The following is a 25,986-nucleotide window of genomic DNA, read 5'->3' on the forward strand; positions in this document are numbered from 1 at the left end:
CTATGAATGATATGGTAGGAAAATGCTGTGGACCGGGACAGGGTCACGTCATCTGCTTTGGGATCGTGAGGCGAGTTGCAGATTCTACTGGCCTTGAAGACCTGGGGAACGGCTCCGACGGAATTGAGCGCGAAATAGATAAAAGGCATAGCTGAGGAACCTGACCGCGACGTTGATGGACAGCTAATTAGGCGTCGAATGAAAAGCGCCAGGCCTGTCAAGTCGCACTGTGGCAGCAGGTTCGGCCTGGACTGCGGTGGGCTGTGATGGCATCCTGGCATCTTCGTCTTCCATAGGAGAGGACGAGATGCTGTTACTGTTACTCATGATCTTCAGAGGCAGTCAAAGGCGCTGCGAGAGGATGGGTAGTAGGACGCTGTGTGAGGGTGAGGGTGAGGGATCGGATGCAACGATGGCAGTCCGGAAATACATATGGAGTATGGGTGACACTCAGGCTCCCTCTCGATGGGATGAGACGTCGTCGCAGGTGCGCAGGTGGCATGGCAGGCAGGTCGCAGGTCGCAGGTCGCAGGTTGCAGTTCGCAGGGTAGCAGTGATGGCTGGTCAGCGTATGTAACCCTGAGGCGGAGAAAATGCTACTCTCTTATCAGGTCACGTGCGCTGCCTGCGCTCCGCCTCCGCCACTGCACCCTAACCACCCTCCGGTCTACAGAGCGACTATCTGCGTACACCATGCCTCATCCAACCAACCTCTCACTCCACCCTCTGTCCCTAGGCCTGCCTCCTCGTTGTCGGCTCTGCTATCAAGCCCCGGACATGGCCAAACATACAGCGAGATCCTATCTGGATCCCTGAATGCGTCCAAAGGGGGACCTCAATTCCCATCCCTGGCGCCAGTCAATCTCGAATCTCCTCTACTACGGATACTCCCTCCTCCGCTGCGTGGAGTACGACTCTCTGATCTACGCATAGTCCAGAGGCTCCTGAAGTATCAGCCGTGCAACCGAACGAGGGATTGTAACTGGTTGCTGTGCGTTGCCGATATCAAATGTTGCTGTCGCTGTGTCGGTATGCTACGATGTCACTGCTCTATCTCTCTCTCAATATCTGCTGATACTCATGGTAACCATTGATTAGCGCGACATCGTGACTCTAGGTGTCTTCAGACCGGACGTCTGTTTCTCATCCTACCCTCTGCATGGTCACGAACTACTTCAATCCCCTCTCTCCCCTGTCCTTCGTCCTCCAAGCCCTCCAGAGAGCAACACGACACTCGAGGCTCCGCGACCAACGACGCCAGACCCCACTAGGACTTTGCCCCGAGACAGACCCCGGACTGTAAGGGCTCTCCACCGGCCACAGCTTTGCTACTAAACACACCTCAAGCTCACTGCGCTTTCGATCCTTTCCCAGTCCGCAGGTCTCGCCATCTCGTGCTGACCTGACCACCTTCGCCCTCTGCGTCTCCCTTCCTGTCCTCTACCACGCCCAGTATGTCGGACAATACAAACGAGAAGATGGCAACCACATCTGCTGACTCCGCTGGCTCCGCTCGCACCGACACTCCGCCACCGGGGATCGTTGGGGAAGAGGTCAAGCCCTTGGGCAAACCGTGGATGTATAAGAGACTCAAACTTGGTCCTGTCACTCTCCCTGCATATGCCAGTCCCGAGTTCCAGATCGTTTTCGTCGCGTTCGTCTGCTTCCTATGCCCTGGCATGTTCAATGCGGTCAACGGCCTCGGTGCTGCCGGTCTAGTCAGCGCCCATGATATCAACAACGCCAACACAGCTCTTTACTCGACCTTTGCGAGTGTCGGGTTCTTTGCAGGCAGTATCGCAAACAGAATTGGTCTCCGCTTGACTTTGGGTTTTGGAGGGTTTGGATACACTCTCTACATCGCCTCGATCTTGTCGTACAACCACAACCAAAATACCGGTTTCCTCTATTTCGCAGCTGCCCTGCTGGGTATCTGCGCCGGTCTGCTTTGGACCGCCCAAGGCGCGATCATGATGTCCTATCCTCCTGAACAGTCCAAGGGCCGGTACATTGCCGTCTTCTGGATGATCTTCAATCTCGGCGCCGTTATTGGCGGCTTGGTGCCTTTGGGAGAGAACATCCATTCCAAGAGCAATTCGGTCAATGATGGGACTTACATTGCCTTCATCGTCCTCATGGCTGCTGGCTTCATTCTTGCAGGTTTCCTGTGCAACCCGCTTCTCGTCCAGCGGTCTGACGGGTCCCGTATCATCTTGATGAAACATCCAACCTGGAAATCCGAGATTTTTGGCCTTTTCGAGACCCTCCGCTCAGACTGGTACATTCTCTTCCTGTTCCCTATGTTCTTCGCCAGCAACTGGTTCTATACCTACCACTTCCAAGATGTCAATCTGGCCAAATTCAACATCCGAACTCGTGCCCTCAACAGCGTCTTGTACTACATCAGCCAAATAATCGGCGCATGGGTCTTCGGTTTTGGTCTCGACACCACATACTTCCGTCGCTCTACACGCGCCAAAATGGCCGTCGGTAGCCTGTTTGTGCTCACCTTCGTCATCTGGGGCGGTGGCTACGCCTTTCAGAAGCAGTATAATCGTGCAGAGGTATCTGCCGACGGCTACGTCAAACTCGACTGGACCGACTCCGGCTATATTGGTCCTATGTTCCTCTTTATGTTCTACGGATTCTACGATTCGGTGTGGCAGACCACCTCATACTGGTAAGCTCTACGTTTTCCCGGGCATTCGTTTTCAACTAACTGACCTTCAATCAGGCTCATGGGCTCGCTGACCAACAACGGTCGCAAGCTTGCCAACTTCACTGGCTTCTACAAAGGCATTCAATCTGCCGGTGCCGTCATCTCCCCTGTCCTAGACTCAAACTATGTGGCCTACATGACCCAGTTCGCTGTCAACTGGGGTATGCTTGCTGGCTCACTGGTTGTCGCCGCTCCCGTCATCTGGCTCAAGGTCCAAGATACAGTAAATATCGAGGAGGACTTGAAGTTCACCGACGAAACCTTGGCTGACGTTGCCCCGCCAAGTGCGATCGTAGGTGCAGAAGGAATGATGAGCGAAAAGGTCGCGTCGGGGGTTGTTCACTAGGTTCGGATATGGACAGGACAGTTGGGATATAATCTGATACATAATTTTTGAGAGTTGGTGGGGAAATGCTCGAGCCAGTCAGTGGGATGGTTCGATTAGATGGATGGAAGCAAGGGACAGTGAATATAGGACGGGATGCTGATACTACGTACTGGGTACTGATACTCCTACCGCATTCCTCTGCCCATCTCGCCCACAGAGTAGCTAATATATGCAATCACGCTACATACTGATTCACGATTGCTCGATCGGGTTTGTTCTGGCGTGTCCGTGTCCGTGTTCGTGTCCATACCCGTGCTATTGGTTCTCTCCGGCTGAAACGAAACAGGAAGAGGGAGAGAGGGAGAGAGGGAGAGAGCTAAAGAGCGAGAGAGTAAGAATGAAGCTCTTTGTTTCGGTCGGACGGCCGGGACTCTGGCACTCTGGCACTCTGGCTCTGGCACTCTGGCTCTGGCACTCTGGCTCTGGCACTCTGGCTCTGGCACTCTGGCTCTGGCACTCTGGCTCTGGCACTCTGGCTCTGGCACTCTGGCTCTGGCACTCTGGCTCTGGCACTCTGGCTCTGGCACTCTGGCACTCCGACACTTGGGGATTTCGGGGGGGTGCTAATTACCTATAGTATGTGTAGATACCTAGGTAGGTAGGTAAGTAGGTGTGTACCTTGGGTGTGTAGGTATCTATACTCGTACGGAGTGGAGTGGAGGATACGTAAATACTGCAGACCCGCAGTTCGTGGTGTCACGTGTTCAGCCTGATCCTCCTGAAAGATGGGTCTCCGTACGGAGTACAAGGCTAGCACATCCAGGAGTGTGGGGGAAGAAATCTGAAAGATCTTGAATTAGGACGTTTTCTTGCCCTTTTCTTGCCCTTTTCTTGCCCACGAACTGAACTTCTAATATAGGCCCTATTCCCTATTTAATATATACACACACACACACACACATGTATATATTTACAAGGGAAAGTAAACGGACTGGACTGGACTGGACTGGATTTCTCTCTCTACAGACGGCCTCTGTGCCGACTAATGAAACCTGGCGGAGGAGGAGTAGACATGTCTGCGAACGCTACGACGCTGTAAAGTGGCACTCAGATCGCAGCACATAAAGGAGCGTCGATCCGTAAGAGTCCGACCTATAAAATCATCTTTAGGGGAAGGTTCCGTTTGGATATTGGGTAAAGAGCGAATCTATATAGTGGGTGCCAAACATTCCTCCCCTTGCTTAATCAACTTTGCTCTCTCACTCATGCGAATGATACTGAGCATATCACGCTCGCCTCACATAGTTCCAGTGGTACCCTAGCATCCATGCCAAGTCATCGGGTTGAACATTCCAGGTTCCTTCGCTAAGGCCGGAAGCCTGCGACCACCAGATCATTTTGCCAATTTGGGCCCGAATGTTCTCCTTTTCCAACCTTGGTCGACCGCCACTGGGCCACCTCGCACCGTGTTCTCTTCTCGTGTTCAGCAGCCGTTGCAGGAACATGCGCCCGCATTGGTGATGCAGCCACCTTCGATCACCGCGCTCATGCACTCCAGGATCAATTCCTCCTGGGTGCCCGGAGACTGTTTATCAACGCTGACAGTCGCCACGAAGTCGCCTTGTGCATTGGAGGGAAATGCACAGCTAGTGCCGCGGTAGGAAATGCCACGGCTCGGAGCTTGCTCTCGCATACATTTGTCGAATTGTCCACAAGCATTGCTGTTCCGTCCGGCGTCGATTTGGTTGAACTCAATTCGAAAGGTGTTGCCAGTGTAACCGTTGCCGTTGTAGTCGTATCCGTGACCGCCACTGCATTGTACCTGACCGCAGGCCTGGACTCCCGCGGATGCCAGGGCAAGTCCGAGAAGGATAGTTTTGCCGACCGAAGCAAGCATTTTGTTTGATTGATTGGAGAAGGTATAGATGGTGATTGATTGGAGAAGGTATAGATAGTGATTGATTGGAGAAGGTATAGATAATAGATGGTGTACAGCTTTGAAAGAAAGGCGAATGATTCTTTCTCTTCCAAGCCGATTGCTACAGCTCTTTATAGGCCCCAAGGACAGAGTGTATACTACTTCATGCTGACGCGGGACCACAATTGCTCACGTCAACATCTCACCGTCCTCTTGTCCACTCTTTCCTCGTAATTAGCCTAAGTACCTGAACATGCGATGCGAAATTACACCTGCACGTACTAGAGAGCCTATTACAACCTTGACGTTAGGTAGGATCCGGTAAAACATTGATCGTAAACCTCAAGACCCGCGATTCCATAATCATCGTTGACGTTGTCAGCCCGCAAAGTACATGAAACATGAAGATCGACATATTTACGGTTGGAACGTGAAATCAAGATATAAGGGTGGGCCAAATGTGGATCTTCTAGAATAGCGCTGACAACTGGAGCCTTCTTCGTATTCTCGGTATCCATAGACCACCTCCTCATACTGGTAAGCTCTACTTAGTACGTTTGCGAAAGGCAATCAATCTGCTTCCATCGATTGCCTATACTGGTCTGAGATCCACATATGCCCCACCCTCGAAGAGCCTTCTTCAATGCCTACAGTAATATCAGTGCCTAGGTAGGTTTGACATCGGAAGACCTGGTGCTATATAGGTAGGTACGTACTCAAACATTCAAGTCAATCAAGTGGTTGGTTAGCTAACTAAGGTAGCTACATAGCTGACGAGCTAGCTAGCTAACTATCCTGAATGCATGTGAGGCCTGTGGCTTGTAGCCTGTGACCCGTGTTCAAGCTCTGTGTCTCTGTCTCTCTGCATGGCTCAACGCTTCCGTGACATCGACAGCCTCCTCAGCCCCATAGCTGAGAGCGGATTCCCTAACCCTAACCCTGAAGGTTGATTTTCCTTCCACCCTTCGCCCGGGCAAGCCAGTTCTGGAAAGTGTAATGTATCCAGGATGATAACCATGGATATCTGAGAGACTTTGCCGCGTGACTTTTGTCTTGAAAAATCGTGTTCTCTGTTGTGGATGTGGATGTCGATTCAATAATCGATAACAACTCACAAGGGCTAGTTTTGGTTTTTCGCTTGTCGCTTGTCGCTGTCTTGTCCTTTTCTTGCATCTTCAGCGTCGTGTCGTGCAGGCGAGCTCGGATTGACAAGACATCGAAAGTAGGAATTGGACACATATCTGCGTCCTGATTTGGCCTTTGGCATGGACGCAGACACGGCTGTGCCTGGTGCCATCTTCTTCACTGCCGTCGACCTATCCGGCGTGTCTGGCCAATAGGCGAACAACGATTCGGCTGTGCTTGATGCTCTAGCTGTCTCGGATGTACTCCGTGCCTTTCCGCTTGTGCTGGTGGCGTTGATGTTGCCGAGAATGGCAGCGATCGCGGCATGGTCGGGTTCCTCACCAAAGAGACTTTGTGCCGCCTCAGTCTCTTCTTCCACGACGTGACGGCGCATCCTGTTGCCGTCAAGGAGACTTTCTGCGGCCTCAGTCTCCTTTTCGACGTGACAGCGCATCTTCTTGCTCATCCTCTCCAGCATCTTAAGCTGGCCCTCCACTTCCTCAGCCAACTTCCTCTTTGTTCCGCGTTGTGCCTGCTCGTCCGGAATCTCTTGTCCTTCCTGCTCCTGCGACAACGCATCAACCAACTGTTGGGCACCTTTTGTCATCATATCTTTCACTTCCAGATAGTCTTGTTGCTTCATGCGCTGATCGATTCTACGTCTGGCCTCACGGATCTTGTCGTCGTATTGCTCTGTGCTCTGTCCCAATTTGAGATTGTCCCCGAGTGCGAGCACCACTGTCGTAAGCTTCTCGACCATCTTCCCTTTGTCGGTGTCTTTCTCGAGCTCGACGAGGCATTCTAAAAGTTGATTCTCTTGATCCTTGGTCACTAGTAGTAATGGCATTTTCGCCGTTGTTCTGATTTCGATTCCGATTCCGTTTTTCAGTCGCCGAGTGTGGTGTCGGTGTCGCTGATGTCTAAGGTGAGGGAGAGGGAGTTTCAGTAATTATCAATTCGTGGTTTTGGTTAAACGCTGAGCATATGCTACTGCTACTGCGACATGTAGACTTGCCGAGAGTTGTTGGAGTGCTTGAGATACAGAAGACAGTCTGGAGTAAGATGATGGTGCTTGAACGTGGAGAGACAGAAGTGAAGAGATAGAAGTGAAGAGGCAGAAGTGAAGAGGCAGAAATGAAGAGGCAGAAGTGAAGAGACAGAAGTGAAGAACATATAACTCGGTCGAAGGAAATTCATCCCATCCACGTTAGTTGGCACTTCGGCTGGTTTACTACTAATTGTGACGAGATGACACCGACTTTGCTACATATATCACTTTCACGTAGAGTGAGCACTTTATGGGCAAGTTAGTAACTAGTACATGTGTCCTGCCCGTACCACTGTCACACCCTGCTTCCTTCCGCCTTGAGGAAGCCGATTCGAGAGGAGGAGTGTTATGTCTGCTACTAAATCAAGATCGATTCCAATCTATCTCTGCTCAAGCCAGTAAGTAGTAGAAAGTGATGTCGATGTTGAGAACGATACGATAAATGCTGAGGTAGGTAAGCAAGGCTTTTGAGACGCCCACTCCTACTGCTGGCATCTTGCTCGTCTCGTCTCATATTTCTGTGCTATGCCATACGGCCGAGGAAGACTGAGTCTGTGTCTGTGTCTGTGTCTGTTTCTGTGTCTGTTTCTGTGTCTGTTTCTGTGTCTGTTTCTGTGTCTGTTTCTGTGTCTGTTTCTGTGTCTGTTTCTGTGTCTGTGTTTGAGTCTGTGTTTGAGTCGTGGGACTCACAACACTCAGCTCTTGTAGACATATCTGTATTGAAGTCGGAAAAGACAGCTCCGATGTATCCAACACATATGCACGTCCGTCTCCAAAGTGAGTGGCGCTTTCGCTCTGGATGCTGATTTTGTTCCCTCAGGCATGGTGTTTTTCCTGAAGGTGAAGATGCTTCCGAGTATTGGAGCTGGAGCCAATGCCTGAGCGTTTCTTACTCAGCGTCATCAAACTAGCTATTGAGTCCCTCGTAGCTTTCCTGAGGCTCTTGAGACTGTCTCCTTTGGGCTCGGTCAGGTGTCCAGATGGATTGCCACGGAGAGGGGCTGACTTTTGGATTGGGGAAGGGGAGGGATGAGCGATATCGCTATCACCGTGCCATGGATCAGATTTCCCCGGCTCAAGCTGGTTCAGATGTCAGTGTTGATGGAATCTGAATCTGATGTAAGAGAATCTGACTTACAATTACGATGAAATCACTCCTGCAATGAGGACAGAGCAGTCCACCTTGCGACTTCTTCCACACATGCATGCAATCGTAGCAGACGAACTTTTCAGTCTCCCACTGGATCTCTTGTTGGTCTGTGGATTCGGTCTTTACGGTGACCATGTCCTCCTTGAGCTTCTTCCGCTTATTCTGCTGGGTTGCTTTTGCTGGTTGGTCTGTCGATTCGGTCTTAATCTTGACGGTGTCCATGTCCTTTTTGAGCTTCTTACAGCTACTTGTCTCTGACTCTGACTCAGTCTCGGTGTCGGATTCATCAGTGGACTCAGCATACCTCTTTCGCCCTAGTGTAGAACGGTGTCTGTCGTCACCATCACCGCGGACCGACTCGTTATGATCGACCTGGTGATCAAGTAGTGCCTCCAACTTGTCATCGAGTTCTCTTCGTTTCCTCTGTAGTCGCCGCACCTCTTCCATGTGCTTGGCCTTCAGCATCACTCTTGCCTTGGCTTTCTCAAGTTCGGGTTCATGTCGACCATGATAGGTAGGATGAGCTTGAAAGACTTTTTCCATTTCCAGCACAATGCCTACCGCGGTATCCAGGCTGCACTCTCCAATATCTGAGTCTTTGAGGATAACGATGAATTCGTAGAAGAGGTTATGAAACTTTCGTATCAAATCTTCGGCCATCATTGCGAGTTCTCTTCTAGTAGCGTTGGGATGGTCTCACAGTCCTCTTGTCCTGTGGCTCTCGACGCTCGACGCTCTAGGCCACGGAAGTGGAAATGGAAGTAACGTAGTAAAGGTGAGATGTGAGGTATATGGGGAGGGGGAGGATCAATAAAATAAAAGACAGAAGAAGGAAATGTGAAGTTAGAACAGAGATCATTGATGATCGCGTCTAGAGGCAGATCAGTCAATTGAGACTTCCCTGAATTGGTAGTCCATGAGCCCTCGGTTGCAGTGATTCTAGGTGGAAAGCCCACTATCCTGCGAGTAAGCCAAAGACCTTCATGTATAGCCAGATAGAGACGACTTGGTATGATACATGATACAGACCGTTTCTCTTCCCAATGTCACCTCTCCTTCGATGATGTCCTGGTCGAATATCTTCTCTCGAGGCCAGACATCGATTCTGTATGTCACACAATCTTTCCGAGTCCGTAATTGAGTACCCATCATCTTCCTAAAGTCATGAAGGACCAATTTCAACCCAGTTTCGGTCGCTTGTTGCGGTGTGGAGAAAGATTTGCTTTGAGTTTCTCAGTCAAGCCTTCCAACTTAGACAGCTCAGTTTCCACCGTATCTGACTTCTTCTTCCTCTTGTCGGTACTATTGATCTTAGGAGCCGGCGAGAAATCCGGCTTCTCTCCATCATACGACGATAGCGCGGCATCAAGGTGTTTGACCGCATTCTTCAACTCCTCCAAGAATTTCTCACGTCGCAGTTCACTCTCGAGCTCTTGCTTTCTGTGCTCGACGAAGTGTCTGGCCTTGGCCATGTTGTGATGGTACGTCTCCATTCCCAACCTCATAAGACTTGCAAATGCAGCTGCGCGGATTTCGTGGGTGAGTTGTGGTAGTGCGTATTTTGCTGTCGATTCCTCAAACTCTTGGAGGACCAGCACTTTGCAGAGGTCTGCAATGGCCTCTTCGCTGGAGTGCTGGCTGTGGTCGGGTTGTTTCGCCATGCTGATTCTATAGCTGTTCAGCGTTACGATGCATGCAGCTGTAAGTATATTTCAGGATGGACCTTACTGTAAACTCAGGTGTCCTCAGAGGTTTGCTTGACCGGGTACACGGAAATGGTGGATTTTAGACTACCGGCGGAGACTATTTTGTTGTTGAGGCTTTAAGAAGAGACTTGCCAGGAATGGTGGATAGTGAAAAGCATTGAAGAGTGTCAGATTCGATGGAGTAGGTCGAAGTTAGGCTGAGTGAGATAGACCGGATACCAGATTCAATCACAAACACAAGGGCTCAGGTGTGTGTTGATAGAATCACAATGAAGAAGGGAGGGTCTCATCCTCAAGACTTAATTTATTGTTGATATGCATGGTCGATCGAGAGCAAGCAAGAGTAACTCAATCACTACCTACATCCACGACTCTCTAGGGACTGTGGCTCTGGAGAGATGGCATCTACACACTCTCATTCAATGCCATGCCATGCCATGCCAAACCACTGTTGCTGATTCAGTACAACACCCTCGATTACCAGGCCTCACACTTAGCAGGGAGTCTTCGCCAATTTTTCTGGATAGACCGTAGTCGTTGCCAGCCTGCACATCCATGACTGGCGGTCTCGAAGGACAGTTACTCCTTGAACTCGCGCAATCTCTTTCGGAGATGCTCGAGATCCTGGATCTTGATGTCAAGTTCTTTCTCCCACTTTCTCTTGCTCCGGCGTGGCAAACCCGGATCCTCGTCCAGATCCTGATTGACCGTTTCAGCGTCGTCGTTGTTGTTGCCGTGGTCATCAATTGCCTTGTTTTCATCATAAAGATCCTTCAGATCAAGCCCTGGAGGGTTGTCGAGGAGCTCACTGGCGAGGTTGGCGGCGAGCTTCATCTTCTTGAGGATGATCAGACGTTTATGCCTGCGTATTCTCTCTTTTACCAGCCTCTCGCCTTGCTCGAGGGCCCTGATGTGCTCGTCGCATAAAAGATCACTGTTGGCCACTTTCTCCATCAAGGGCTCCATCTCCAGGTAGAGTTCGCCGCTCACTTCACTGAGAACCTTGAATTCTGGATTATCTGAATTTTCTGGGTTGGGGACGGCGAGTTCTGCTGTGGTAAGGAGCTGATAGATGAGTGAGATCGTATGCCGACCGATCTTGAGCTGGTTGGATGGGTCGAGCGGCATTGTGGCGCTGCGCTGCTGCTGCTGCATGTGTTAGGACCTTAGTTCTGGCGACACAAAAGCCAATCGCTTCAAGGGACGGGACTTACGTGACGAATAGAATGATCAGTAGTACTGGCGTCTTCTTTGTGCTTTGTACTTGTTGTACTAGGTCGAGAAAGTTTTGGACTCGGATGAGGATTAGATAGAGGACAAGGACAAGGACAAGAAAGAGAAAGAAAGGGCGCGGTTGAAGCTCTGTGAGAAATCAAGAGCGAAGACAATCCTCCAGAGAAGTAACTTCACCGTATTGCCTCATCCTCATCCTCACCCCGTCATTAACGTACCTGTCATATGGGGCCAGGCAGAATATCAGGGAGGACTTGGATTCTTCCAGAGTGTTAGGTGATTAATGGTTCTGCACAGCATCATATCTCTCTCGCCAACACCAGCAACCTCCCTGCGCCCCAACACCACCGAACACTGCCATGGGCACAGCAGTCTTCCTTAAACTCATTTTTTATCTTATGATATAGAGATCTATATGTTCTTCGGCGTTTGCAGACTCAAGATTGTCAAATCCCTGTTGTGTTGCACCCAGCTTGACAGCCACTCCGAAGCCCTGCCCAATTTTACTGCTGCGTGTCGGACATTATGCAAGGCCCCAATCCAGATACCAATCCACATGAGATAGTGTCGGTATCCAAAATGCCGTGAATCTGTTTATATTCCTCGGGCTGAATTGGCAGGTGTTTTGGACAGGACATAGAGCCCTGCAATCGAGTTAGTTCTGAGTCAGTAAATCCATTAAATTGCTCCAACACCACTCACCATAGTTCTGTTCCAAAGTCTGCCAGCCCTGGAGCTCGCAAAGCCCTGCACCCTGCCAGAGTTTCTGTCGTTCCCCGCCATCATATTTGTGGCTGGAGACGACAAAGATCTTCTCACCTGCTTTAAGGCAGTGACCTTCAAACCAGACATCCTTGCGTGGTATCAGGTACTGTTCATGCCGTCCCAGCTTGTCATTCCACTCTCCATGACGCTGCCATTCAACCTGATGAAATATATCCTTGCCGAGAATACGATTTGCATGGTCAAGCACATTTCGTATGAACTCCTCGTTTCGATTCTGCGGGTCGTTGTATGCGTGCCACACACTTTCCCCGTCCTTGCAGCCATCCAGGCCGATGATGAACAATGGCTCACTTCCACTTCGAGACGGGCCATGATCAAGAGCATGGACGAATCCGGCCAGGAATCCCGCGGCATCGGGCCGGGTAAAGCTACCAAGCGACGAACCCAACGAGAGCACGACTCTGAGCCTGGGAGCGTTTTCAGGTCTTTGCAACCAATGCAACCCGTCTTCATAGGTGCCCAGGAGACCGTGGCATGTAACATGCTTGAACGTGCCTTGGCACACAGACTGCAGTGTTCTCTCAAGCTCTGAGCGAGACAGATCAAGCGCGTAGTAGTCAACGGACTTCTTGAGGTTGTCCAGTGCTTGTAGTAGGATCTTGATCTTTCGGAGACATCCACTACCCAATTCGACGATAAGAGAGCCAGGCGCGATCCGGTGTGCTATTTCGTGGCTGTGCCGCTCGAGAAGCTCGATTTCGGACTTGGTAGGGTAATACTCCTCTGTGTAAGTGATTGATTCGAAGCGTTTCAAGCCCTGCTCGTCCCACAGTAGGAGGGAGGAGAAACTCGGCGGGTGGGCTTTCAGCAACTCCTGGGTGTCTCTTGATAAAGACAGCTTCTCGGCGTCTGATTGGATATCAATGATATCTACTTCTGGCAGCCTGTAGGACTTGTTGTGGGATCCCATTCTAGCTAGCTGAGAGTGCTTGTCATTGGGGAGTTCGGAATGAGATCGATCTGGAGGCGAATAGTCACAGGTACGGGTACGGGGTTCGCAAGCTGCTCTGGAACAGACCTAGGGCGGTGATGCAACCAAGAAGGCGGGGGAGAGGGGAGAGGGGATAATATACCTCGAAGGGACTCTAGGAATGCCATAGTATATCCTAGTCCAAGTATGGGCGACAGAGCCAGAGCCAGAGCCAGAGCCAGAGGTGGTACTGACTACCTAGTTAGGGGGTTGTGTTACTGTGCCTTGCGATCACAACCCAGCAGAGCAACCACTTATGGCAGTTGAAGTTGATATCGGCCAACTACAGCACATGATGAGTGCAGTGTCATGGCTGTTGGCAGAGTAGAGCTGAGGGTGGCCGGGAACAGGGGATGGGGATATGTGCCGCAAGGCTATGCATTTGCCGGGCAATATTGCTTCCATTCTGAGGTTACACAACCTGTAACCCGTCTGGTGTGTCGGGCGCCTGAAATCACGACATACTCCAGCCCGAATCAGCATGCTCCCTGCACAGCCGTCATGATTGATAGACAGGCAGTGAGTGGCCTGGCTTCTTTTGTGGTTGTGGTAGTTACGCCCGAGTAAAATGGGAGAAGATTGAAGTTGAGGGAGAAGAGACTTGCTTACTCTGTAGTATCAGCCTACCAGGTACCTACCTACCTACCAGGTAATTATCTGAGGTAGGTATTTAGGTAGTGCTGTCACCACTGTCACTGTCTCAGGTCTTGAAAGGATGTATTTAGCACAACGGCCAGTGCAGCCCGGTCCCGGTCCGGAGCGAGCATCCGAACCTCCTCTAGTATTTCGTATTTCGTATCCGTCAACCAATCCAACGCCAACCGGGATTCGGGGCCGAATGCCGTGCACACGTCATGTACGGACGGAGTACGTGACATGTCCGCATACCGAGTATATACCTACCAACCTGATGTGGTGGTGGTGGTGGTGGTGGTGGTGGCAGGTAGTAGTAGTAGGTAGTCGCCGGTCCCGTCGGCCACCGCTGCTGCTGCCGCTGTCTGTCTCTGATCTCTTGCCCTCAGAGCTGAGCATGGTCGAGCCCTCTGGCACGGGCATGGATTCCATCCCAGATCCAATTCCAGCCTCGTCAGGCCCGTATGGCCGCGCGTGCATGAATTGTTCCCGCTCCAAATGCAAGTGCGTCCAGCGCCCAAGCAACAACACCTGTGAAAGATGTCATCGTCTCAACAAACCGTGCCGCCCGGCTGACTCGATACGACCACGCCCACGCAATACGGAAAGCAGGGTCGAGTCCAGAATCGCCAATTTGGAGGGGAAGCTCGATGGTCTTGTCTCTCTGTTGCAATGCGCCTCTCAGTCCGCTACCAACAGAGACTCGGTTGCATCGGCGCTGTTGGATCTGAGACTCCATGTGAGAGACAACTCTGTCGACCATGACCAGGCTCAGGCCCAGGGCACCACCTCCCCGTCTCGTTTGGCCGGCATCGCTCAGACGTCAACCTCGTCGAGTGCCGTCACTATGACAGCAAGCTCGTCTGTACCTAACATGGACACTGGCGGCGAACCATCTCTATCTCCATCTCCAGAGGAGGCCGAAGAATGCCTGGCCATCTTCCGGACCCAGATGTTGAGATACTTGGCCTTTCTTCATCTTCCGCCCGACATGTCTGCTCAGCAGCTCCACGCACAACGGCCGTTTCTATTTCTCTGCATCACCACTGTCACTACAAAGTCGACCGAAAAGAGACAGGCGTTTGGTCACGAGGTCAGGCAGACGATAGCACGGCGCATGTTAATCGAGGACGGACAAAACATCGACATCGACATCGACCTGCTGCTCGGCCTTCTGGTCTTCTTGGCGTGGTGAGAAATCCACAATTCACCATCAAGTACTCGCCATGTGTGGAAGCTAACTTGGGCCTAGGGGAAACGATCAATTATACAATATAAACCGAAAGATCTTGTTCCGCTTCACTCACTTTGCAATGATCATGGTGTTCGAGCTCCGTCTGAACAAGCCGTGGCCGCCGAAAGACACAAACATGCTCTCCGCCGTCAATGTCCCCGCACCGGCTACTCATACCATGGAGGAGCGACGGGCAGTCCTGGCTTGCTTTCTGATGAGCTCATGGTGTGTAGCCCCGTCCCTCCCTCTGCGACCTGAACGATTGACATGTCCAGCGTTTCTTCATTCTTTGCACAGACCGACGCCATGCGATGGACACCCTACTTGGACGAGTGCCTGGACCTCCTCGGCAGAAGTCAGGAAGCCCCGTCCGACGAAATATTTGCGCACCAGGTCCGGCTACAACTGTTCTCCCACCGCGTACGACAAGTCATGTGGCCAGCTGGAGAAGGGGAACTGGCCGACGGGCCGACTGTGCCCCCCAGTTTCTATTTACAGACCCTTCAGTGGAAATTAGGGGAATTGAAGAGCGCTTTCTCTCCTCGGCTCCAGCACGACAGTAAGTGCTCCCCCGGCCCCCCGGTTGTGGAGAGAAATCATGTCACCAACGACTCCAACTCATTAGGGATTCTTCTTGCATCCGTGTATCATTCCGAACTGAGTATCCACGAGGTGGCACTCCAGAAGACGCCCATCACCGTGGACGGCCCCGGGTTCCGGCGACTGGAGGCTCTCTACAAGTGTCTGAGCACTGTCAAATTGGCATTGGACAACTTTTTCTCCTTGCCCCTGTCCGAATACCCCTACGTGTCCTTTCCCTACTTCGCCCAGGTTTGCCACAGTATCGTGATTTTGTTCAAACTCACCACCCTCGATGATCCAGCGTGGGACACTGGACTCGTCCGGTCCACGGTCGACCTGGGCCTGGTCCTGGATCAGTTTATTCACAACCTGAACCAGGCGAGCGCCACCGGTGAAGATGGCTCCGTGAACGGCATCTATGCCAAAACCGCCAAGATGTTCATGTCTGTTAAATCGTGGTACGCTGCAAAACGGGTAGCAGATCCTGTCCAGTCTGACGACTCTGCCTTTCCCATGGCAGATGAGAATAGCCTTTTGCAGGAGCCCATGATTTTGGACGATCTGGACGACGTGTGGTTGAGAGATGTCCTGGGATCTTGGACCGGTTGATGCTTGTGATCGGGGTTCGGATCCCGTTCCCGTTCCCGTTCCCGACCGGCCGTTCAGTTAAATATGGCCCATATTGCTCTATCAGGCACCTGTCTTTCATTACAACCCTCAATTCAACCCTGATCGCTCCTCGATCACCGTGAAGAACATGGAACCTCCAATACCGGAGCCGATCGACCCTCAAATCCTTCCGTGTGGTGCTCACGAAACACCAGACCTGCCCCGGTCGATGTCTTCACGGTCCGATCTTCCCAGGAAGCCTGAGAAAGACACGTTGCAGACAGATGATGCGACATATGCAACCAAACACGAGGAGGAATATGTCACGGGGATCAAGCTGTACATGATATTGGCTGCTCTGGTCCTTGCTCAGTTTGTGGTGATGCTCGATATATCCATCATGGCCACGGTACGACCAAGAAGCCTTTCCAGGCTGATGACAATGACTCGCACTGATTGCGACTGCCGATGCTAGGCCATTCCCCGGATCACCAATACCTTCAACTCCCTTCTCGATGTGGGATGGTACGGAAGCGCATACCAACTCGCGAGGTTTGTCACCCTGTCGTGTCTTCTTTCTTCCAGATTGGACTGGCAGTCTGACATAGGAACCAGTGCATCTTTGCAGCCCTTGACCGGCAAGATATACACATTCTTCAGGACCAAGGTATGTTTCCTATCTCCCTGTATTTCTGGCCCTTCCAATGGCCCCCCTCGCTGACAAAGACATTTTCGGAGCACCAGTGGACGTTTTTCGCATACTTCCTCCTCTTCGAGCTAGGATCATTGCTCTGCGCGGTAGCCACATCCTCCACAATGTTGATTGTCGGCCGAGCCGTTACCGGTATGGGCGCGTCAGGCGTGTTGACCGGTGGCCTCACCATCGTCGCGGCCTGTCTTCCAGAAGATCGACGGCCGAGTATGTCCTATTCCTTGACTAGATGCCTACAGCTCACAAACAAACAGCAATCTTAGGAGTCATGATAGCAAGTGAGTGGGTACAATGTGATGTGTTGGTGAAACGGTTTGAAGGCGTCTCGACTGACTTTGTCGATGTTCCTAGTCGGACAACTTGGTCAGGCCTGCGGTCCCCTCATCGGAGGAGCATTTACCGAGTACGTGTCATGGCGCTGGTGTAAGTGTCTGGGAGCTAAGGCTTTCTTCTCTGTCCGTTCCGGCCCCTGAGATGACGGAACTCGACAGGCTTCTACATCAACCTTCCCATCGGCGGCATTATCGCCGCGCTTCTCACCCGCATTCACGTCCCGGAACGGATTGCGAAACCACAGCTACGAAAGGTCCTCGGTACTGCCGTCGAGTCCTTGGATCTTCTGGGATTTGCAATCTTCGCCCCTGCGTCCATTCAGTTTTTCCTCGCGCTACAATATGGCGGTAACCAGTATCCCTGGAATAGTCCCACCGTCATTGGCCTGTTCTGCGGAGCCGGCGTCACCCTTATCCTTTTCCTCGGGTGGGAATACCGCAGGGGCGACGCGGCCATGGTTCCCTCTTCAATCCTGCGCCAGCGTATCGTGTGGTCGAGCTGTGCGGTCCTGTTCTTCCAAATGGGGGTGCTGGTCTGTGCAGCCTACTACCTTCCCATCTACTTCCAGGCGGTCAAAAATGCGTCGCCACTGATGAGTGGTGTCTATATGCTTCCCAACATTTGTTTCCAGATCCTCATGGCCTTGGTATCCGGTGGCCTTGGTGAGTGGATGGCCAAAGCTAATCTCCCTACGCCGGACCGGACTAACACCACGTGTTATGCAGTTCAAAAAGTCGGATACTGTCTACCTTGGGTAGTAGCTGGCACCACGTTCTGCGCCGTGGGGTTCGGCCTCCTCTCGTTGCTGACTCCAACGTACTCGACCGGCGCACGCATTGGATACCAGATCTTGTTCGGGATTGGCGGTGGATGTGTATTGAGCATGGTAAGAATCCCAATACCTATACCTGACATTTCTTCTGTTCCTAGACGGCCTTATTGACGGGGCTGCGTACTTCCGGGAGCACAGCCTTATATATCGATCCAAAACCTCGCCGCACCCGCTCAAACTCCCATTACCATGGCCCTCCTGCTCTTCTGTCAGAACTTTGGCGGATCCATCTTCCTCACCGTTGCGCAGACGGTGTTCAGCAACAGCCTGAGAGATGCCATTTCGACGAATGTTCCCGGCGCCAACGTCGAAGCAATCGTGGCAGCTGGCGCCACCGCGTTCCGGACCGTAGTCTCGAGTGCGCAACTGAAGGGCGTCCTTGACGCCTACTGCACGAGCATTACCCATGTCTTTTACCTGGTCTGTGGAGTGGCAGTCTGCGCTTTTTGTTCCGGATGGGGGCTAGGGTGGAGGGATCTGAGGGTGAAAAAGAGCCGGTCTCCGTCTCAACCAGCGCCATAGAACAGAGTCAGCCTTGTCGGCATTGTCACCCTTGTCACCCTTGTCAGCCTCGTCAGCCTTGTCATGTATGAAGTGTCAGGTTGATACACCTCACCTGTGGTGTATTTGACAAGACAAGAGAGGGATGTTGGGATGGCACGACTCAATCACTGGTTCTATTTGCTGCATGGCTGATTGCCGAACTACTGTACCGGGCTCATCTAGGTATCAAATGCGTCGGTACTGTATCCAGGACAATCGCCACGCAGCGGGATGCAAGTCACGATTGCAAGTCACGATTGATATGGCCTGTGTAGTGTGTACAATAAATACTCTACTCTCACCATTGACAAGTAGGTTTTTGCACACCCTTCAAACTAACAAGTAGGTTCAAACTTGAACGAACTCTTCAGACTACGTAGCATGAACATATCCATCTACATCTACACCCACACCATCATCTACACCTACTCCTACATCATCGTCTAAACCATCAAGTACATACACCCTCATATACACCATTCGGAATCTACACTTATGTCTCGAATAAAATCAAACACACATCACATCAAATCAAACACACATCACATCAAATCAAATACACATCACATCACATCGCATATCATTCTCACCAGGCAACATGGATACCATATTTGACTGCGCCGCTGACTGCGACTCTATGCTCCAGTGGAGCCGGACACTTGGTCCTAACTTCGAACTCTACAGTAACTGCTCTGATGGCCACTATCTCGCCAGGTCGTCGTGCGCCGTCCGCCTCCGTCTCCGCCTCCGCGACATTTGCAATTACAATTACAACAGGGTTGCTGTCCAAGTGTGCAATACTATCACTTGAGTCTCTGGACAAAGCTCACTTGAAAGCATGTATGTGCGCCCTCGCAGATCCAGATTCCAGATTCGAGATTCCAACACCATCTGACACTGATCCCTCCAGTCTGTAATCTCGAATCCCGAATCTCGTATGTCCCATCTCGAATCTCAATCTCACAGTTCTAGAGCTGGTTAAGCAAAGAAGAAGCGCTCGTAGTCTTCTTGTTTGATACCATCGATCAGATCTGGCTCGTTTTCATGTTCGTGTTCGTGTTCGTGTTCATGCAGATCCTCTTCGTTTTCGGAGTGGTGTTCGTCTTCGTAGTGGTGTTCATCTTCCTGTTCGTGTTCATGTTCGTGTTCGTGTTGGTGTTCATGTTTGTCTTCCTTTTCCACTACCGATTCCTGCCCATGTCCATATTCCGGTCCCTTTTCGCTGCAAAAAGGCTTGAGTCGCTTGCTCAACTTCTCAATGACATCGACCTGTCCACAGAAGGCTTCACTGGCCATGCGCTTCCGTGCCATTGCGTCCATGACACTGGCTGGCTGGTCTTCAGCCTCTTCGACAGCCTCAAGATGCTGCAAAGCCCTCTTCATTTCGAGCTTGATCCGAGTGAGATGTTGCTTGCGCTGGGTGTGTGCTATCTTGAGCTCGTATCGGTTTCGCGCGTGGCCGATGTCGTATCGGTTGATGTAGATGTGTGTCTGGGTGTTGGCTCTAGTCTTGACTGCCTGAGAGATGTTGGCCAACATGGTGTCGATCGCCGGCCGATTCTGCTGCGCGTTCCAAGGATGAGCTTCGGACTGCAGCGCCCCCAAGAGCTCCTCGACCAGTTCGCATGTGGTAGGGCGGGTATCATCGTCGTTGGAGATGGAAGAGGCTTGGGGGTTGTCACTTGAAGTGTAAAGGTCAGTCTGGAGAGTTTCGCTTCAGGGTGTACACGCTGAAGTGTAGAGGAGATTTCAGGGTGTATACCTTCTTGGCAGAGGAGATGAGAGTGTAAGGATGAGAGTGGAAGAGAGTGGAAGAGAGTGGAAGAGAGTGGAAGAGAGTGGAAGAGAGTGGAAGAGAGTGGAAGAGATGGGAAGAGAGTGGAAGAGATGGGAAGAGATGAGATGAGATGAGATTGGACAACAAGAGAAATCAAGTGTTAGTCAATTCATGATAGACAATATACATGCGCAACGAGCAGTGGGCAGGGTATAGTGGGTAGGGTGTAGTGGTTGTGTAGTGTGTAGTGTGTAATGTGTAGTGTGTAGTGTGTAATGTGTAGTGTGTAGTGTTCTTGTGTAGTAGCAGTAAGAACTAATCTAACCTCTTGACCTTCACCGGCACCGGCAGGTTTGTGATGTAGTCGAACGACTTGGTCTCCGTCTTCAAATTGGCCATCTTGTGGAATTGGGAACGCGAAACGAAGTGCAAATACCGCGCGGTGTCAAGAAGAGGTTGTTTTACCGGCTGTTGTTGTGTTTAAGAGGTTCTCTGACCGGCTGTTGTTCCTTGTGTTCTTCTTTTCAACGACGGCGAGGACGAGAAGAAGGAGAAGAAGAAGAGGAGGATGATGATGATTATGATGGTTATGATGAAAGTGGACGAGAAGGAGAAGGCGAGGAATGAAGAGAAGAAAGCAAGAGAAAGAGGAAGAGGACGAATTCGAGTTCCCAAGTCAGTACTCGGGTAGGGACTAGGCGCAGACTGAAGGTTTCCTGACTCTCTGAATCTCTGACTCTGACTCCGCGGGTGAGGGACCTGACAATAGTAGTGGGAGTAGTAGTGATAGTATTCACTGGTATTGTAGATGGTGACTATGTAACATGTAGGTTTGCCACACGAGGTCCATGCGTGAGGTGGCGGCAGAAATGCAAACAACAGCCACGAACCAGAACAACGAACAACGAATCATGGTAGCTAGTGTTGTGATTCACACGCAGCTATTAACGGACCATGGTGTGATTGTTACTAGTAGTAGGGATTCTTATTGTCATGTCGACTGGTCTGACTACCTTAAGGTACCTGGTTCTTTGAGATGAATTCACTAAGACTACGACTACGACTACGACTACACTGTGCCCTGCAGCGATGCCAGTCAATGCCTACCTACCTACTACCTAGTAGCTACCTACTGACTCTGTCCATGCCTGAGGTATCTAGTATCTAGTATTTGCTCTACAGGTATAGGTACTAAGGGCCTATGTAAGTGCAGGCACCCACTCGCCCACTCGCCCACTTACACTCACTGTGAGTACTCACACTCACACTCACATCACTCATCCACCCAAACCAGACTGATGACATGACATGACAGAAGACTGGACTCACCATCTGATTGGGATGCTGGCTGGGCCTGGGACTTGCGCTTTAGGATCAGGTTTAGGTTCAGCTGCCATCGGTCGTCGTCGCTGCGAACCTCATTTGGAGTAAGTATAGAGTTATAGAGTATAAAGTCTAGAGTATAAGTATAGATATGGTTATTGGTTATTGGTCGCTAGTCCGCACCGCGTTACATAAGCAGAAACCAGTGCTGGACAGGAGACTCAGCCTTGCCAGCTTCCGGGAGTCGGGACTAGGAACTGGCAATGGTCACGACGACAATGAGATGGGATGAGAGGAGATGAGAGAGAACTGGCCGTACCATACCAACTCAATTGGTATTTCTTTGCATACTTCTCAACGTATGCATCTATGATGACTCGTGTCTGAGCTCCCTGGCACTGCTCAAACGCCCTGTTCCGGTTCCACGCCTTGCTGCTCCTTGACCTGCGCCAAAGCAACTTGTTCGGCTATTCCCACACTTCCCTGTCCTTCACTCCCGGCATCTACTGCATTCCTACTGACCCCACGCGTCTCGGGGAGCCACCTCTCTTCGGCAGGCACCCCGAGCGATAATCCAATTCCTGTCCCTGGTGTACTGGTCGATGCTATCGAACCCAGTGGCGAGTCTGTATCCGGGTGCGCCTGGGGTGTGCTCGACCCCGACGAATGCGACAAAGGTTCCAATTCGGCCGGCTCTGCCGTCAACGGCAGCTCTGGCTCTAGAATTATATCTGGTTCAGCTTCTTCCTTGGCCGGCACGAGGTTCGTGCTCTGAGGGCTGGAGGTCAAGGTCGTTGCGATGGTGGCGCCTGTGACTTCAGAACAGTCATCCGACTTGTCCATCTCAGCTCGGGCCTGAGCCTTCCTAATCTCGTTCGCAAGCACAGAGTCGTCATCCCCATCGTCGTGACCGTCGTCACTGCCCTCGAAGAACCGATCACTCCATCTGGCACTGTCTTGACGAGCTAGCCGCGACAGAGCGGCCTTGCCCGAGTTCATGCTGCTGTAGCTGTTGTAGCTGCTCTCGCCGCCAACGCTAATCTTCGACACCAGCTCAGACAAGTCATCGCGAGACTCTCGAACCTCAGACTCGGTGCGGACTGCGCGCTGGCGAACCTCCCACCGCGTGTGCAGCCTCTGCAGATCCTGATGAGCATGCTCCACTTCCGCCGGACTTGCAGTCATCACAGATATAGCCTCGGCACTTCGCGACCGGTCGGCGTCACCTTCTTTACTCTCATCCTGGCCGTGCTTATCCACATCTTCCTCGACTGGCAAGTCCGTCTGGCCTTCGACATGTTCCCCATCCTCTCGGACAGCGACCATGCTTGGCTTCGCTCGCTCCGTATTGGGTTCGTCCTCGTCTCGAGTCCTCGCCGCGGCAGTATATGCAAAGTGGGTGTCACACAAATGCTTGACAACAGGCCATCCGTACGCATTGGCGAACATACGACGCACAATTATGTTGTTGTGAGCATCAGGCTCCAGCTGCACGAGTACCTTGCGCCATGATAAGTCCTTGTGATAGGCACGTGCAATCTTTTCTTCGATTTTCATGGCCCCAACTGCCTGGGGCGCTGCAGAGGACTGACTTGACTCTGCAGCGGGGAGGTCGCTGGGTGATTCAGGAGACTTGACGGGCTCATCACGCGAACCTGACCGCATCACCATGAACGTTCGTGGACGTTTGGCTGGCGGGGGCGGGATATCCTCAGGATGATAGACGCGGTCGTGCCAGATCGTCCTGGGTCGAGCACTGGGATCCATAATGAACTCTCGCGTCGGTAATGGGGGGCTGAGCAGATCACCGGCGGATTCAAAGAATGATGTTTTGGGGGGAGCTTCGAGTTCGCCGTTCTCCGAGCCATTCGTATACAAAGAAGAGCCTCGGACCACCCCTTTCCCATCATCGACCCCGTCGTTGTCGGGTCCTTCCTCTTGTCCTTCTTGGGAAGGCTCGCTTGAGCGTTGTGGGCCATCTGGATCGTCGTGATGCATTGTCTGGCCTCGTCGATATATCTTTTGCACCTTTCGTGGACTTTTCACCTCGGACTTCTGGTGACCGGCTTGTGGTCGGAAAAGATTCAGGAGCCCAGTCCACAGGTTTGGCGCCGACAATGTCGTGGTGGAACCATCCCGACCTTGCGTGGAATCCTGGACTGTTTGCTTCCCCATGAACTGACTCGCTTTCGGTTCTGCTCTTTGGTCGTCGTCAAACCCCTGACTTGCCTCTGCCTGGGGTACACTTGACTGAGGATCGGATGACGACTTGTCATCGTGGCTGCTCTCGTCGCCACTACCACTGCCACTGTAGAACTCGCCACTAGCCAGTGACTTCCGAGGAGTCGCCGCGTTTTGACCCGTCACTTCTGCCCAACCCCAGCTTACCATCGTGCCCACCAAGCCGTTTTCTCGCCTAGCTTTCTCCACTCGTCCTAGCCCTCGCCAGTCGAGGAAAAGAAGGCAAGATGTTCTCAAGGGCACTATCCCATCGTTAACGACATTTGAATAGACGGTTCGGTTTCGAAATTTCTTGAGAGCAACGTGCGCTGGGCCTGTCGGCAGTACGCGTAATAACGGCTTTGCCCCAGGATCCGGCTCTTTCTGTGCTTTCTGAGCTTCACTCGTCAAGCCATTGATGACGGCGCCCCATCCACTCTTTGCCAAGGTCGGGGCGCGCCAGGTCAGACCCAGATCTTGCCCTGTCCGGCCCACAAGGCCAAAATCAAGCGCAAACTTGACATAGACAGGATTCTCGTTGCTCAAGCCGAGGAAAGGGGTGGCGAGTGCGATAAAGTTGATCGGCTTAATCAGGTCGAAGAACTCCGGAGAGTGCTTTTGGATGTAGGCGATGGCATATGTCTGTACAACTCCGCCTAGGGAGTGGCCCACGAAGCTGATGCTGGTAATTCGATAAGGTAGATGGTGGTGATGGTGGTGTTCGTCTTTGATGATACTGCTGTTCTTGTGCGCCGGTTCCGTGGCGCCCTGCACCGTCGACTTCGAGCCTGTCCTAGACTTTGTAAGAATCTTCCCTTTCGGGCTCTTAGCCGGTAGGTAAGGTTGATCTGGATAGGTGAGCGAAAGCACGTATTTTGCGAGGCGCTTGCCGAGATATTGGATTCCGCGTTCTGTCCTGACGGCATTGCCATTGAATCCTCGGACTAATACTTGTTCCTCCTCTTGCTCCTCCTCATCGTCATTCTTTGCGGTCGCTTCATCACCTAGAGACTTTGACCTCCGATCACCCGGGTCCGGTCCCAATTGGGTAGATTCCGCCATTCGTCGTGCTCTCCGTTCTGACCGTTGCTTCTTACTGTCTTCTCGTGCCTGCTTGGCCGCTGTGTCGATGGTCTCTTTCATATAGAGCATATCTGCGCCCAGGTTGCTGTGAAGACCATGGGTGAGGAGGACGAGATGGACTTTCTTTGGTCTGCGTTGCTTGGTCTTGCTCTTTGCGGCAGCGTCGCGCTTATCGCCGTGCTGAGGGCCTTCTTCCACTCCGACCTCGACCTCGCCGCTGTCTTCCCATTCGGGGAACGGGGGTGTATTCCAAAGACTTTCGGTGTCGTCAACCGCCAGCCTGACGGCCTTGGAAAACACGCCTTTGGGCTGCGCGGCTTGTCTGCCTTTGCCTTGTTGATGATCCTGCAGCATCCCCGGGGTACCTTGGCTCGACGCGGCGATTCCCTGGAAGCCGAGTTCTAGCGACTTCTCATCACGCCCTACCAGGACTTCAAAAGACACAGTAGCCGTCCTGGAGAAGATGACTTGTGAAGCTACCTCAATGATCCAGGTAAAACTCTTCCGCTCGGCCTTGTCGGCCTCATTCCGGTTCGCTCCAGCATGGTAGGTGTCGTTCCGTACTTCTTCTGGGACAGTCAGTTTCGCATACCATTGGCCCCCGGCCTTCAGCTGCGGTTCGAAATCCGGAGCTCCATATTCCTTGTATCTTTCATGCTTCTTGTAGGGATTGAAAGTCGAAGGGTAGCAGGCAACGTATAGAGTATAAGGGCCGTGGAGGTAGGCGGCGCGCAGCGGGATCGCAGCCGTGTTCTTGATCTTGACATAGAGATGGGCCGGGGGAGGAAGGATGCGGTCATGGCTGGGAGTGTAGGTCAACGTATATCTAGAGGTCGAGACCTATCAGCAGGACAGCCATTGTCGTCAAAAACACCGATCAATGCCTACCGGACGACTTCCCCAACCTTGACCGCTCCGGTTTGGTGCAGGAGCAACATCGTGTCTCGTGTCTGATCTCGGCGCGGGGCGGATACCACTGGCAGGCCTTGTTCGTTTACACCGGCATCGACCGCAATACTTGACTTGGGAACTGGAGGAAAATCGCGATGAGTCTGAGACGAGCCATGTTGTCCAGCAGGCTAAGGCTTTCACATGCACACCGCAGGGTAGCGAACGTTGGAT

The 25,986-nt window shown here is 52.0% G+C and overlaps 11 protein-coding genes across 11 annotated transcripts; 3 read left to right on the plus strand and 8 right to left on the minus strand.

Moving 5' to 3' along the window:
• Positions 1–1,454: 1,454 nt before the first annotated feature.
• On the plus strand, positions 1,455–3,065 carry A1O3_07364 (uncharacterized protein; the record flags this gene model as incomplete). The annotated part of the gene is made up of 2 exons (XM_007737474.1): positions 1,455–2,680; positions 2,735–3,065. 2 exons carry the CDS (start codon positions 1,455–1,457, stop codon positions 3,063–3,065), a joined length of 1,557 nt encoding a protein of 518 aa, XP_007735664.1.
• A 1,465-nt stretch (positions 3,066–4,530) lies between these two features.
• A1O3_07365 (uncharacterized protein) lies at positions 4,531–4,944 on the minus strand (the record flags this gene model as incomplete). Its single annotated transcript, XM_007737475.1, has 1 exon — positions 4,531–4,944. One exon carries the CDS (start codon positions 4,942–4,944, stop codon positions 4,531–4,533), a length of 414 nt encoding a protein of 137 aa, XP_007735665.1.
• Positions 4,945–6,085: 1,141 nt separating this feature from the next.
• On the minus strand, positions 6,086–6,937 carry A1O3_07366 (uncharacterized protein; the record flags this gene model as incomplete). The annotated part of the gene is made up of 1 exon (XM_007737476.1): positions 6,086–6,937. The coding sequence occupies one exon, from the start codon at positions 6,935–6,937 to the stop codon at positions 6,086–6,088; it is 852 nt and encodes a 283-aa protein (XP_007735666.1).
• Positions 6,938–7,954: 1,017 nt separating this feature from the next.
• A1O3_07367 (uncharacterized protein) lies at positions 7,955–8,948 on the minus strand (the record flags this gene model as incomplete). Its single annotated transcript, XM_007737477.1, has 2 exons — positions 7,955–8,218; positions 8,277–8,948. 2 exons carry the CDS (start codon positions 8,946–8,948, stop codon positions 7,955–7,957), a joined length of 936 nt encoding a protein of 311 aa, XP_007735667.1.
• A 518-nt stretch (positions 8,949–9,466) lies between these two features.
• On the minus strand, positions 9,467–9,949 carry A1O3_07368 (uncharacterized protein; the record flags this gene model as incomplete). Its single annotated transcript, XM_007737478.1, has 1 exon — positions 9,467–9,949. One exon carries the CDS (start codon positions 9,947–9,949, stop codon positions 9,467–9,469), a length of 483 nt encoding a protein of 160 aa, XP_007735668.1.
• A 624-nt stretch (positions 9,950–10,573) lies between these two features.
• Positions 10,574–11,122, minus strand: A1O3_07369 (uncharacterized protein; the record flags this gene model as incomplete). The annotated part of the gene is made up of 1 exon (XM_007737479.1): positions 10,574–11,122. The coding sequence occupies one exon, from the start codon at positions 11,120–11,122 to the stop codon at positions 10,574–10,576; it is 549 nt and encodes a 182-aa protein (XP_007735669.1).
• A 699-nt stretch (positions 11,123–11,821) lies between these two features.
• On the minus strand, positions 11,822–12,923 carry A1O3_07370 (uncharacterized protein; the record flags this gene model as incomplete). Its single annotated transcript, XM_007737480.1, has 2 exons — positions 11,822–11,871; positions 11,930–12,923. The coding sequence occupies 2 exons, from the start codon at positions 12,921–12,923 to the stop codon at positions 11,822–11,824; spliced, it is 1,044 nt and encodes a 347-aa protein (XP_007735670.1).
• A 1,567-nt stretch (positions 12,924–14,490) lies between these two features.
• Positions 14,491–16,041, plus strand: A1O3_07371 (uncharacterized protein; the record flags this gene model as incomplete). Its single annotated transcript, XM_007737481.1, has 3 exons — positions 14,491–14,807; positions 14,869–15,075; positions 15,126–16,041. The coding sequence occupies 3 exons, from the start codon at positions 14,491–14,493 to the stop codon at positions 16,039–16,041; spliced, it is 1,440 nt and encodes a 479-aa protein (XP_007735671.1).
• A 148-nt stretch (positions 16,042–16,189) lies between these two features.
• On the plus strand, positions 16,190–18,440 carry A1O3_07372 (uncharacterized protein; the record flags this gene model as incomplete). The annotated part of the gene is made up of 9 exons (XM_007737482.1): positions 16,190–16,450; positions 16,517–16,593; positions 16,657–16,708; positions 16,786–16,960; positions 17,008–17,031; positions 17,105–17,176; positions 17,245–17,748; positions 17,812–17,972; positions 18,057–18,440. 9 exons carry the CDS (start codon positions 16,190–16,192, stop codon positions 18,438–18,440), a joined length of 1,710 nt encoding a protein of 569 aa, XP_007735672.1.
• A 999-nt stretch (positions 18,441–19,439) lies between these two features.
• Positions 19,440–20,637, minus strand: A1O3_07373 (uncharacterized protein; the record flags this gene model as incomplete). The annotated part of the gene is made up of 2 exons (XM_007737483.1): positions 19,440–20,142; positions 20,564–20,637. 2 exons carry the CDS (start codon positions 20,635–20,637, stop codon positions 19,440–19,442), a joined length of 777 nt encoding a protein of 258 aa, XP_007735673.1.
• A 1,326-nt stretch (positions 20,638–21,963) lies between these two features.
• A1O3_07374 (uncharacterized protein) lies at positions 21,964–25,802 on the minus strand (the record flags this gene model as incomplete). Its single annotated transcript, XM_007737484.1, has 2 exons — positions 21,964–25,690; positions 25,753–25,802. 2 exons carry the CDS (start codon positions 25,800–25,802, stop codon positions 21,964–21,966), a joined length of 3,777 nt encoding a protein of 1,258 aa, XP_007735674.1.
• Positions 25,803–25,986: the final 184 nt, after the last annotated feature.

Source organism: Capronia epimyces (assembly GCF_000585565.1).
Source record: "Capronia epimyces CBS 606.96 chromosome Unknown aczIQ-supercont1.6, whole genome shotgun sequence".
In the NCBI taxonomy this organism is placed as follows: domain Eukaryota; kingdom Fungi; phylum Ascomycota; class Eurotiomycetes; order Chaetothyriales; family Herpotrichiellaceae; genus Capronia; species Capronia epimyces.